Genomic DNA, 12,500 nt, shown 5'->3' with positions numbered 1-12,500 from the left:
CCCGAAGGATTCGGTGACAACAGCTCCTTTTAAAGGTTCAAATCAGATTGTGAGCTTTAATGTAGCAGCTAACTGTTAGCTTCAGGAAGTTGCTACGGTTTATTAGCACCGTTAGCTCCACGCTAATAACTAGCTCGCTGTTTACAAATCAGCCATCAGCCAACACCACGAAGCAACCAAGACCCACAATGCAACGCCAAGACACAGCTGGACAACACCAGTTAGCTTAGCTACAGTTAGCTAGCTGGATGCCCCTCCCTCGCATCACTCTCTGCTAGCAGGAAGCTATGGTTAGCTTTGTACTGCTCCATTAGTTACCATCAGTCGGACGGTTGTTCAATAACACATTACAGTGTATGAGTGGTTGCAGCAGCAGGACGGACGCAGCGATCACACACTGCTGATAAACTGAGGGACTGAACCTTTAAGGAGACGACAGCAGAGCAGGGTCACTCAGTCTGTCCTTCAGTCTGTCCATCAGTCTGTCCTTCAGTCTGTCCATCAGTCTGTCCTTCAGTCTGTCCTTCAGTCTGTCACTCAGTCTGTCCTTCAGTCTGTCCACTCAGTCTGTCCTTCAGTCTGTCACTCAGTCTGTCCTTCAGTCTGTCCTTCAGTCTGTCCATCAGTCTGTCCTTCAGTCTGTCCTTCAGTCTGTCCTTCAGTCTGTCCTTCAGTCTGTCACTCAGTCTGTCCTTCAGTCTGTCACTCAGTCTGTCCTTCAGTCTGTCCTTCAGTCTGTCCTTCAGTCTGTCACTCAGTCTGTCACTCAGTCTGTCCTTCAGTCTGTCCATCAGTCTGTCCATCAGTCTGTCATCAGTCTGTACTCAGTCTGTCCTTCAGTCTGTCACTCAGTCTGTCACTCAGTCTGTCATTCAGTCTGACTCTGTTCAGTCTGTCCTTCAGTCTGTCCTCAGTCTGTCCTTCAGTCTTCAGTCTGACTCTGTTAGTCATTCAGTCTGACTCTGTTAGTCATTCAGTCTGTCACTCTGTTAGTCTTCAGTCTGTCACTCTGTTAGTCTTTCAGTCTGTCACTCTGTTAGTCATTCAGTCTGTCACTCTGTTAGTCCTTCAGTCTGTCACTCTGTTAGTCTTCAGTCTGTCCTTCAGTCTTCCCTCAGTCTGACTCTGTCTAGTCATTCAGTCTGTCACTCTGTTAGTCCTTCAGTCTGTCACTCTGTTCAGTCTGTCTACTCTGTTAGTCTGTCTTCAGTCTGACTCTGTTAGTCTGTCCTTCAGTCTGTCACTCTGTTCAGTCTGTACTCAGTCTGTCATTCAGTCTGTCACTCTGTTCAGTCTCTTCAGTCTGTCCTTCAGTCTGTCCCTCAGTCTGACTCTGTTAGTCTTCAGTCTGACTCTGTTAGTCTGACTCTGTTAGTCTGACTCTGTTAGTCTTCAGTCTGACTCTGTTAGTATTCAGTCTGTCTCTGTCAGTCTTCAGTCTGACTCTGTTAGTTAGTATTCAGTCCGCTGATGAAGACAAGCTGGCAAACTGTTGTTCTTCCTCTCCTGGAGACCGACGATGAACTCCAGTTATTCTCTGATATTTAAAGAGAACGTCAGCAGCATCTTAATGATGGGCTTTTATTCTGAAGTTTACACGTTCTCTGTAATTAAACAGAAAAATGAGCCAAAGTCCAATTAATGAATTAACTTTATCTTTGAGTCACTAATCAATTATTAATAATCTATAATTAATAGCAGAGTCAAACTCCTGCGTTCACTATCAGAGTCCATGAAGCTGAACTTTGTGTCCACAAACAGAAACACTAACGAGGTCTCATTCCTCAGACTGATGGACCGAGTCCTCTTCATCATCATCTTCATCATCATCATCACATGACCTGTCTGAGCCCCGACCCTCCCTGTATAATGGTACAGTCCATCCCTGTATAGTGGTACAGTCCATCCCTGTATAATGGTACAGTCCATCCCTGTATAATGGTACAGTCCATCCCTGTATAGTGGTACAGTCCATCCCTGTATAATGGTACAGTCCATCCCTGTTTAATGGTACAGTCCATCCCTGTATAGTGGTACAGTCCATCCCTGTCCATCCCTGTATAATGGTACAGTCCATCCCTGTTTAATGGTACAGTCCACCTCTGCCAGCAGCAGCATCTCCAAACAGCAGAAAGACAATCCCAGCATGCATCTGGATTGAACCTGTCTGTCTCTCTCTCACCTGTCTCACTGATGTCAGAAAAGACAACCACATTTTAAAGATGGTTAAAAGATTAAAGAAACATATATTATATATATATATATATAAATATATATATATATATAGATCTTAAGTTCGCTAACGAGTTATCTTATCTATGTTAACTGTTAGCTACCTAGTTACATCTGAAAGTTAGTTAACTATTATATTACTAACTAATATTTTACTAACTAATATATTACTAACTAATATTTTACTAACTAATATTTTACTAACTAATATATTACTAACTAATATATTACTAACTAATATTTTACTAACTAATATTTTACTAACTAATATATTACTAACTAATATTTTACTAACTAATATTTTACTAACTAATATATTACTAACTAATATTTTACTAACTAATATATTACTAACTAATATTTTACTAACTAATATATTACTAACTAATATTTTACTAACTAATATATTACTAACTAATATATTACTAACTAATATTTTACTAACTAATATTTTACTAACTAATATTTTACTAACTAATATATTACTAACTAATATTTTACTAACTAATATATTACTAACTAATATATTACTAACTAATATTTTACTAACTAATATATTACTAACTAATATTTTACTAACTAATATTTTACTAACTAATATATTACTAACTAATATTTTACTAACTAATATTTTACAACTAATTATTACTAACTAATATTTACTAACTAATATTTTACTAACTAATATATTACTAACTTATATTTTACTAACTAATATTTTACTAACTAATATATTACTAACTAATATTTTACTAACTAATATATTACTAACTTATATTTTACTAACTAATATTTTACTAACTAATATATTACTAACTAATATTTTACTAACTAATATTTTACTAACTAATATTTTACTAACTAATATATTACTAACTAATATTTTACTAACTAATATTTTACTAACTAATATTTTACTAACTAATATTTTAGGAAAGGAGGAAGTTGACACTTCGACTGTGATTGGAGCACAGAACAAAAAGGGGCGGGGCTTCGGAAGGTTTTTGAGTACATTGGGTTTGTTGGAAGGATGAATCAGGTTGATCATGGACACAATACGTCAGTGATTTTACTCAAATTGTTTTATTTAGATTTTCTCAGTCTCTCTGTAGCGCTGTCCAATCAGGAGCTTCCATCTATGTAAACAGGAAGTGACTGCAGTAGCATAACTTCCAGAGACTACAGAGAGATTACTGTCTGGGTCTTTAATGGAGGTTTGTGTGCAGCTTCAGTTTAAATCAACTACAGAAGCTCCAGAGGGACATTCTTTACCTGATAAATCATGAAATGTGACTTTGTGTTCACTGTGAACAAAATGTCTGCCGGCTCCTTTAAACAGCTGTCGTCACCTCAGAGTGACACTGAGTTTTACTGGGGTCATAAAGCCAACACAAACCACGAGGACGGGACCAGGTTAACCAACAAAACCTGCAGCCAGTGTGTGTGTGTGTGTGTGTGTGTGTGTGTCAGCTGTCAGTTCACACTCACTTACCTGTCAGGAACTGGATCCTGGATGATTAATGACACTAATATTTATATCAGGGACACCGAGGACCAGGACACACTTAAAATACCCAACACACATACTGACGGGATTCTGTGAATCTGATTGGTCCCTGCAGCTGTCAGTCACCCTGTAGTAAAATAAAACCGTTGTGTACGCGGCCGTTGATCCCCTCATAATCTAAAAATACTTCAACAATGAGCCAAAAGGAGCTCCGACCCAACTGGCTTCCTTTCTCTATTAGAGGAGACGACCCATACAAAACTCCATTTGAAAATCTGTCATTTTAAAGACACTTTGTGTAACAGCTGAATAAACATGAGTGAGAGCAGTAGAGGGGTCAGGTTGGTGTTGTAGTAAATTCTTTAATCTCCAGATAAAAGATTAAAAACATTATCTATTGTTTGATTCTGTTTATTCTGAATTCATCAGAGAACCTCGAGAGTCTGATAAGATATTAAAGTTACTGTATTACTGAGGTAATGTTGCTGACAACCAAACTCATCTTAAAACGCCCTCCTTTTGAGTGAAGTCTGGTGAGTACTGTGTTCTCCATAAATGAGTGAATGCTGCTGTTAAATCAGAATGATTCTATTCAAGATGAATTCACATGTGGATCCATGAGCGAGTGAAGACTCTCCTACAAACACACACATTTTAAAGTGGAAAGATTGTGAGTGAAGTTTGGTGTGAAGTGTTACACTGAAATCAAATATTCTTCTTTAATGTCTCGTTTACTTAAAACTTCTGCTGACTAACAAACTTAAAATGAAGTTTGGTGATAAACCAGAGTTATTAGAAGGTCTGATAAACACTTTAAGAAACATCTTCATGACTTTGAAGCTTCAACCTCATCACATGGTCTTCCTCAGCAGCTGATGCCTCCAGACTGATACAATGAGCTTTAAATGGAGTTTGGTGGGGAAGCAGTTTAAAATGTATAAAACACACACACACACACACACTCTCTCTCTCTCTCTCTCTCTCTCTCTCTCTCTCTCACACACACTCTCTCTCACACACACACACACACACACACACACACACACACACACACACACACACACACAGGTGGAGCTCACCTGTGTGTGTCTCTGTGAGGTTTCCAGGGCAGAGATGAACCTCCTGGTCTCCTCCATCAGGACTTCATCAGACGGCTTTCTGCGGATGTCTGCGGCGGGTTGCTGCTGTCCGGACCGGAGCCGGTTCCGGGCCAACATCAGGGTCTGGTAGAAGAGACACACCGCCACCCCGAGCAGCAGCAGCGGGCCGGAGCAGGACCGGCGGCGGAGCAGCATCCCGGCTTCCCTCAGGAGGAGTCCGCCGGCTGAAGCCAGGAGGCACCGCATGATGGGACCCAGTCCTTCACTTCACATTCCTGAGGGTTTCACTTTCACTCCTCATCTTCATCATCTTCATCTCCTCACTGATGTCTGCTGGTTGGTGGAACAGGATGTCTGGTACTAATTATCTTAATATTCAGCAGTGGATCAGTCTGAAGGAGGATTAACTCATGATGGAAGTCCAAAGAACTTCTGTTGAAACCAAACTGATCTAAAAACAGCCGATCTCTCTTCTTTCCCCCTTTAACCTGAACACATCTCTGCTGTAGGACCTGTTTGTTCAATGTGACTGTTTTATTGAAATAAAGTCTTCTGATGGACTATATATGTGCCGAACTTACTAGTGGATCCATAAGAGTCTGAAACAGAATCAGCTCAGGTTTTAAGTCCGAGGAACTTTAGCTGAGAACCAAACTAAATTTAAAATAGCCGGATTTCCAATGAAGTTTGGAGATAGACTACTGTCCTTTGTCTTGTGATGTATTATATCCACGCCGAATTTACTGGTGGATCCACAAGAGTCTAAAAAAGTATAAATTCATGTTGTGAGTCCAAAGAAGTTTCATCAATAACGAATCTAGTGTAAAAATGCGTTAATTCTTGAGTGGGACGTTGTGTGCGCAGCGGACGGACCCGGAGAGCCGCAGCAGAGCAGCCTGGACGCGCGAAGGGCAGAAGTTCGTTTCAAAGCAGCCGAACTGCATCTTCTCTCCTCCTCGGTGGGATCATGTGGCTCCAAACACCGTGTGACACCTCAGCCCTTCTCCTCCATGTATCCACGTCTCCTCCCGGTTCCCGTCGATCCAAAGTGCGCAACGCTCCGCGTCCTGTCAGCTGATGAACAGTAAAACTGGAATCTGAACGGGACCGTCAGAACTAACCGAAAACTCCCGCAGAGGTCCGTTAAACTGCGGGAACAGCGGCGGGTTTCCGCTCAGACTTCAGCCTAAAATCTGATGAAATGCGGATGAAGTTTGGTGGCGTCGGAGAGAAGTTCCCAAGAAGCAGAGCGGCGGTGGAGTCTGGCACAGAAACCATCTGGTTTGAGTTAAATCCAGCAGGAGGAGAAGCAGAAAGGAGCCGCATTGGTCAGAGCCTCCGACTCTCCTTCTCTGCTTTCATTCTTCTACACAAACAGGATGAAGTTCTGTTTTCAGCTGGAGTCTGGACTGTAAAGCCACTGCTGCTCTGTAGGAGGTCAGCACCTCCTCACCCTCCTCCCTCCTCCTCCCTCCTGCTGAAACACTCTGAAGGCTGAGTTATTTCTGGAAAAACACACACACACACACACACACACACACACACACACACACACACACACACACACACACTGTGGGTTAAAGTCAATGAAACTTCAGTCACATTTGGTTGAGCACGTTTAGCTGACACACAGGAACAGGTTTATCACCAGACTTCATTTAAAAAAAAGGTAATTTTAGTAGTTTTGGAATTTCATCGTCAGTTTATAGTTTTACTGACATCCACCAGTAAATGAAGCACAGAAGAAGAGAGTGGAGGGAAAAAGTTATCACCAAACTTAAGTAAGTAAAGTAAGTAAACGAGACATTAAAGAAAAATATTTGATTTCAGTGTAACACTTCACACCAAACTTCACTCACAATCTTTCCACTTTAAAATGTGTGTGTTTGTAGGAGAGTCTTCACTCACTCATGGATCCACATGTGAATTCATCTTGAATAGAATCATTCTGATTTAACAGCAGCATTCACTCATTTATGGAGAACACAGTACTCACCAGACTTCACTCAAAAGGAGGGCGTTTTAAGATGAGTTTGGTTGTCAGCAACATTACCTCAGTAATACAGTAACTTTAATATCTTATCAGACTCTCAAGGTTCTCTGATGAATTCAGAATAAACAGAATCAAACAATAGATAATGTTTTTAATCTTTTATCTGGAGATTAAAGAATTTACTACAACACCAACCTGACCCCTCTACTGCTCTCACTCGTGTTTATTCAGCTGTTACACAAAGTGTCTTTAAAATGACAGATTTTCAAATGGAGTTTTGTATTAGTTTTAGGAAACGAGGTTTTAAAGAAGAGCAGTTAGTTTGTCTCCTAACAGTCACCACAGGAACACATAGTTTCACCAAACCTCACTTACACATTATATATATAATATATAATATAATATATGATATATAATATAATATAATAATATAATTTAACACAGCTGCTCTCGTTCATATGGAGAACTATCAGCAATCACCAGACTTCACTTAAAAAGAGGCCGTTTTAAGATTTGTGAGCAGCTCAGTAATAAAATAACATCGGTGGTTTCACAGTGAACGGGAACATAAAACAATATTTACAGCAAACATTCATTTATTGTTACGTTTTATTTCATCAACAAACATAAACAAACACGGTGAGACGTCTGTGGATGCTAACTAATGCTAACCTTTCTGTCCCTGACTGTTACATATTATATATTTTATATTCAATGTACAACAACAGCTGATCAACTGATCAATGGACCCAAACAGTGAACTCAATAACAGCAGGAAGTTTGATTATTTCCTGTGAATATTGATCAGACATATTGATCCATTCTCTGTATTTTTATCATTGTAACAAACAGACTTAATATTCTTCTTTCTGACAGATTCTCTGATTATTGATCAGCTGTTTGAACATATGGGACTAATGTGTTCCTCGCTGTCAGCAGCCTGCAGCAGAGACGCTCTGTGGTGCATTGTGGGATTGTCTAAGTGATCTTTATGAGTGTTAATGTGCTGTTGAGCTCGATGTGATGCAGACAGACAGTATCAGTGTGTCTGTCTCTCTCAGTGGAGGCAGGAGAGGAACAATGAACAATGTGTGGAAGAGGACTGCTGACTGCTGGACGGCCGACGCAGACTCAATCCAAACGTTAAATATGAGAATGAATAAAGTGTGGAAGTGAATTCACTCTGAAGGAAACAAAGTCAAAGAAATGTCCTCATGTTGCTCCAGGTCTTAAATATGACATCTGCATTTAGTTTAAAGTTGAAGAATAAATAAAAACCTGTCTGTTAATTATCAGCTGTGAGTTGCCACGGTGACGGTACCTGCCCCGTGGGTTGCCACGGTGACGGTACCTGCCCCGTGGGTGCCACGGTGACGGTACCTGCCCCGTGAGTTGCCACGGTGACGGTACCTGCCCCGTGGGTCGGAGGCGTCATTAGAGGGGCAGCAGACATTTACATTGTGATCTTCTGTCTGCTCCGAACGATCCACTCGACTCTGAATGGAGTTTGTGTGTGAATGTGTGGGAGGAGGATGAAGAGGATGAAGAGGAGTGGGTTTGAAGGCTTTTCTTACTGAATAACAGCTCAACTGTGTGTGTGTGTGTGTGTGTTACTGTGTGTGTGTGTGTGTGTTACTGTGTATGTGTGTTATGTGTGTGTGTGTGTGTGTATGTCTTCAATAAACTCAACAGATACTGAAACACTGCATTTATTGACTGTCTCTGTTTAAACGCGCGCACACACACACACACACACACCAGGCGTCCATAGTTGTAGTCTAACAGCTCGTCCTGTTTGTAGTTTAAACTGTGAGGGGAGGGGAGCAAGGCCTCATGGGTAAATAAAGTAATAATTCCTTCAGTTTCTCCTTTTTGTAGAAATGTTTTTATTTATTTAAATGTTTAGTTTGTTACTGTTGTTCACATTGTTGTTGTTTACTTAAACAATAAAACCTAATAAATCAAAGATTATGAAAAATAAAACCTCAAAATCTGATTAATATCAGAATAAAACAATATTTGACTATTAAATAAATATATTAATATAGATATAAATAAAAACAAACACAAGCTGCTTTCTGATCTTTTATTAAAACATTGATCTGGTTCAGTCCACATTCTGATCCTGTGAGTTTTATTTTGAAGAGTCGACTTTCAGACATTAATCTCATCACTGAACTTGTTTTCTGATGACGTCGCAGTGTCCTCCTCCTCCTCCTCCTCCTCCCCCCTCCTCCTCCTCCTCTTCCTCCTCCTCTTCCTCCTCCTCTTCCTCCTCCTCCTCCTCTTCCTCTTCCTCCTCCTCCTCCTCCTCCGACTATATTTAAACACACAACCCGACAGGCTGACCTCTGACCTCTGGCTGTGTGAGGGTTAGGATTACAGTGTTTTTATTGTCACAGTAAACTGCAGTGAAACAACATCCGGAGTGAATCGGACTCTGAAGATCCGGATCCGGTTCCCGGGTCGCTGTCGGCGCTGCGGGACAATAAAATGGCCGCTCAGCCTCGGGGGTTTTATTTTCAGACGTCATGAAGTCAAAATGTTTGAAAAGTAAAGAATTTGGAGGATGAAGTGTGATCCAGTATCTCGGTCTTCAGAACCCTCAGTGTGACCTCTGACCTCAGTCGGCGGCAGTGTTGGTTGTTGTGGTTTATGAGGACGACGGCGTGGAGGTAAAAATCCAAGATGGCGGGCGGCGTTGGGTCTATTTGTGGCGGCTGCCTCTCCTCTTCATGGCGGCCGTACACTGAGGACAGTACCACTTCCCCTTGGGAGCCTCCGTAAGGCCGACGCAGCCGTAGTGGAACCACTCGATGGGACACTGCCGGACAAACAACACGCCGTTATACACACTTATTGATCAGCGATTAATCAATCATTAATCAGTTTAATTCATCTGGCTCCAACCAACAACTGAACGATATAACGATACTTACGTCTGTGTTATCACAGCCGACCATTTCTCCGTAAGAAACCTGGAAGACATTACAGAACGCCATTCAGAACCAACCGATACTCTGTAATCAATACTGAATATTGATCCTCTGCTTCGTTAACTCACCTGGTTACAGATGCAGTATCGGGGCTCGTTGGGGTCGTAGGTCCAGTCCACCTGGCTGTTGGCCTCGGCCTCTGGCAGCGCCGACGCCTGCTGGGAAAGCTCCTGAGCCAGCGCCGACGACGACGAGCACGACGACAGCGAGGAAGAGGAGGACGATGAAGACGACTGATGGTTGGAAGACTTGATGCTGCTTCTGGAAAACAGATCAATACTGTTCTAGATAATTGATCACAGACACAGAACCCTGCAGCTGACTGTGTGTGTGTGTGTGTGTGTGTCTTACTTGGACTTGCGCCCCCTGGAGTCGGAGGTGGTGGTGGGGGTGAGGGTCTGGGTGAGGGTGGAGGCCAGAGCGGAGGAGGAGTATCCAGTGTTGTCCCGGGACAGAGCGAACTCTCTGCCCAGCTGGAAGTCGTTGTTCTTGATGGCCTCGTAGCTCGCCTTCAGACTGGACGTCCTCCGACCCTCCTTCATCTGAACACACACACACACACACACACACACACACACACACACACACACACACACACACACACACACACACACACACACACACACACACACACACACACACACACACACACAGTCAGAGCCGTTACAGAGACAGATGTTCCAGTGGTTGCAGTCAGTGTGTGTGTGGTCCTACTGACCTGCGCTGTGGCCTGTACAGCCTGAGCAGCAGCCATGGTGATGGCCCCGGCTCCGGCCCCGGGCCCCGCAGGCAGAGAGCTCAGGTTGTAGGAGGCCAGAGGCTGAGAGGAGTTCACGCTGTACACGTTGTTGGTGGACGAGGACGTGCTGTTGGTACGGCAACCTGCAGAGGACACTTCTCACAGTTAACACACACAGTAACACACACAGTAACACACACACAGTAACACACACACACTGCTGCAGGTGGTACAGGTTGTACAGGTGAGCGTGTTACCTGGCGTGTTCTCCTTGGAGGCGTCTGACGTGAGTGTGGACAGCAGAGCTTCGGACTTGAACTTCTTCTCTGGAACGTGTTCTGTAGTGTGGTGAGTGGGAGCGCTGTGCTTCCTCTCTGTCACAGCACAAAGACGGTGAGCACTGTTAGAGACCGACCGTACGGTACAAACATCGCGCTGCGTCTGCCAGCAGAGGGCAGCAGAGAGCAGATGGAGGGTCCTATCTGATATTGTACACTGTATATTTACTATGGCTCTACTGCTGCTTTAATAAAGGACTTTACCCCATTACTCAACAGAATACTCCATTACTTGGTGAACAGCGGATACTTACTCTCAGTGGCGGTGTGAGAGTGGACGTGGTGGTTGTTGACCGGCTGAGACGGACTGTCCATCTCTAAAGATCCTGAGGACGAGAGGAAGGACTTATAAACTGCAGATCATTTTAATCCGTTTATATGATGAAAACTAGTCTCCAGGTTTTCCAGGAGGTTTTCCAGGACACCCTGAACATTTGTCAGAAAGTTATAAGAGAACTAAATAATATAAATAACGGTCTTCCAGGACTCCGTCTGTGACTCACGTCTCTCCAGGATCTCGGTGATGCCGGCGTTGTCGGCCTCCAGCTCCATCTTAAACTTGGCCAGTTCCTGGTCCAGTTTCCGCAGGTGCCGGTCCACCTGGAGGACAGATCACACAAAGACTCAGAGCAGCTGACAGGAAACGATAGATCAATGATCCTGAGTCTCTCCTGAAGGACTGATAAAGACTGACTGCCATCTAGTGGATGAGGAAGTGAATTACAGTGCAGCCTTTAAGTGGATCACTTCCTGTTGTTGTTTGATACTATTGATTAGGAGACCGATGTGTTTCCATTAGTAATCAAGGAGACCGATAACTGACACACACTTTAACAGAGTATGAACATCACAATATAACAGGAAGTAGAAACTCTGTGTGTTTATTAACCAGAAGAAGAAGAAGACAGATTCCCACAGTCGCTGACAACACAGATTATTTCCAGGATATTTGATCCTTTTAATCAGTTTCCAGGTTTTCCAGGCTGAGTGGGAACTCTGATTATCATGAAGTACTTTAACTCACCAGATCATAAATCTGATTGGCCAGCTGGACCTTCTCATCTGCATCTTCCAGAGCTTTGTAATAATCCTGAAACAGAAATAATAATAAACTGTGTGAAGACTATTTATATAACAATATTAATTATTAATCAGTGTAATGTGCCTTTCTATTGGATATACAGTGGATCTTATATAGTAACAGTTATTATTATTATTGGATATACAGTGGATCTTATATAGTAACAGTTATTATTATTATTGGATATACAGTGGATCTTATATAGTAACAGTTATTATTAATATTATTGGATATACAGTGGATCTTATATAGTAACAGTTATTATTAATATTTTGGATATAAGTGATAAATAACAGTTATTAATATTATTAGATATACAGTGGATCTTATATAGTAACAGTTATTATTAATATTATTAGATATACAGTGGATCTTATATAGTAACAGTTATTATTAATATTATTGGATATACAGTGGATCACTCTCTGACCTTTTTAATGACCTCCATCTGTTCTTCTCTCCACTCGGGTTTGTTCTTCTTCGCATTGACGAAGAACTCGATCACCTTCTGCTC

The 12,500-nt window shown here is 42.0% G+C and overlaps 2 protein-coding genes and 1 long non-coding RNA gene across 4 annotated transcripts in view; all 3 read right to left on the bottom strand.

Annotated features, from left to right (window-relative positions):
- cped1 (cadherin-like and PC-esterase domain containing 1) overlaps nt 1-6,293 on the bottom strand; it is a 29,680-nt gene extending 23,387 nt beyond the window's left edge. Inside the window, exon 1 of the mRNA XM_051419844.1 lies at nt 4,819-6,293. Coding sequence (XP_051275804.1) covers nt 4,819-5,085 — 267 coding nt within the window. The 5' untranslated portion in view covers nt 5,086-6,293. The remainder of the gene's footprint in view (nt 1-4,818) is intronic.
- A 1,130-nt stretch (nt 6,294-7,423) lies between these two features.
- Nucleotides 7,424-8,451, bottom strand: LOC127374713 (uncharacterized). Its single transcript, XR_007887227.1, has 2 exons — nt 8,243-8,451; nt 7,424-8,183 (listed from the first exon to the last, which is right to left on the bottom strand). It is a non-coding gene; the product is annotated as an uncharacterized LOC127374713 (long non-coding RNA).
- A 453-nt stretch (nt 8,452-8,904) lies between these two features.
- ing3 (inhibitor of growth family, member 3) overlaps nt 8,905-12,500 on the bottom strand; it is a 5,524-nt gene continuing 1,928 nt past the window's right edge. The window contains exons 3-12 of one of the 2 annotated variants that reach the window (XM_051420040.1): nt 12,417-12,500; nt 11,930-11,995; nt 11,409-11,505; nt 11,160-11,231; nt 10,825-10,941; nt 10,547-10,722; nt 10,180-10,370; nt 9,897-10,089; nt 9,772-9,810; nt 8,905-9,656 (exon numbers count right to left, since the gene is read on the bottom strand). The exon at nt 12,417-12,500 is cut by the window's right edge and continues 17 nt beyond it. In XM_051420040.1, coding sequence (XP_051276000.1) covers nt 9,540-9,656; nt 9,772-9,810; nt 9,897-10,089; nt 10,180-10,370; nt 10,547-10,722; nt 10,825-10,941; nt 11,160-11,231; nt 11,409-11,505; nt 11,930-11,995; nt 12,417-12,500 — 1,152 coding nt within the window. In that variant the 3' untranslated portion in view covers nt 8,905-9,539. The remainder of the gene's footprint in view (nt 9,657-9,771; nt 9,811-9,896; nt 10,090-10,179; nt 10,371-10,546; nt 10,723-10,824; nt 10,942-11,159; nt 11,232-11,408; nt 11,506-11,929; nt 11,996-12,416) is intronic. The other variant, XM_051420041.1, reaches the window with a different exon arrangement.

The sequence above is a fragment of the Dicentrarchus labrax genome, unplaced genomic scaffold (assembly GCF_905237075.1).
Source record: "Dicentrarchus labrax unplaced genomic scaffold, dlabrax2021, whole genome shotgun sequence".
Classification (NCBI taxonomy): Eukaryota; Metazoa; Chordata; class Actinopteri; family Moronidae; genus Dicentrarchus; species Dicentrarchus labrax.
This window is presented reverse-complemented; position numbering and strand designations above follow the sequence as displayed.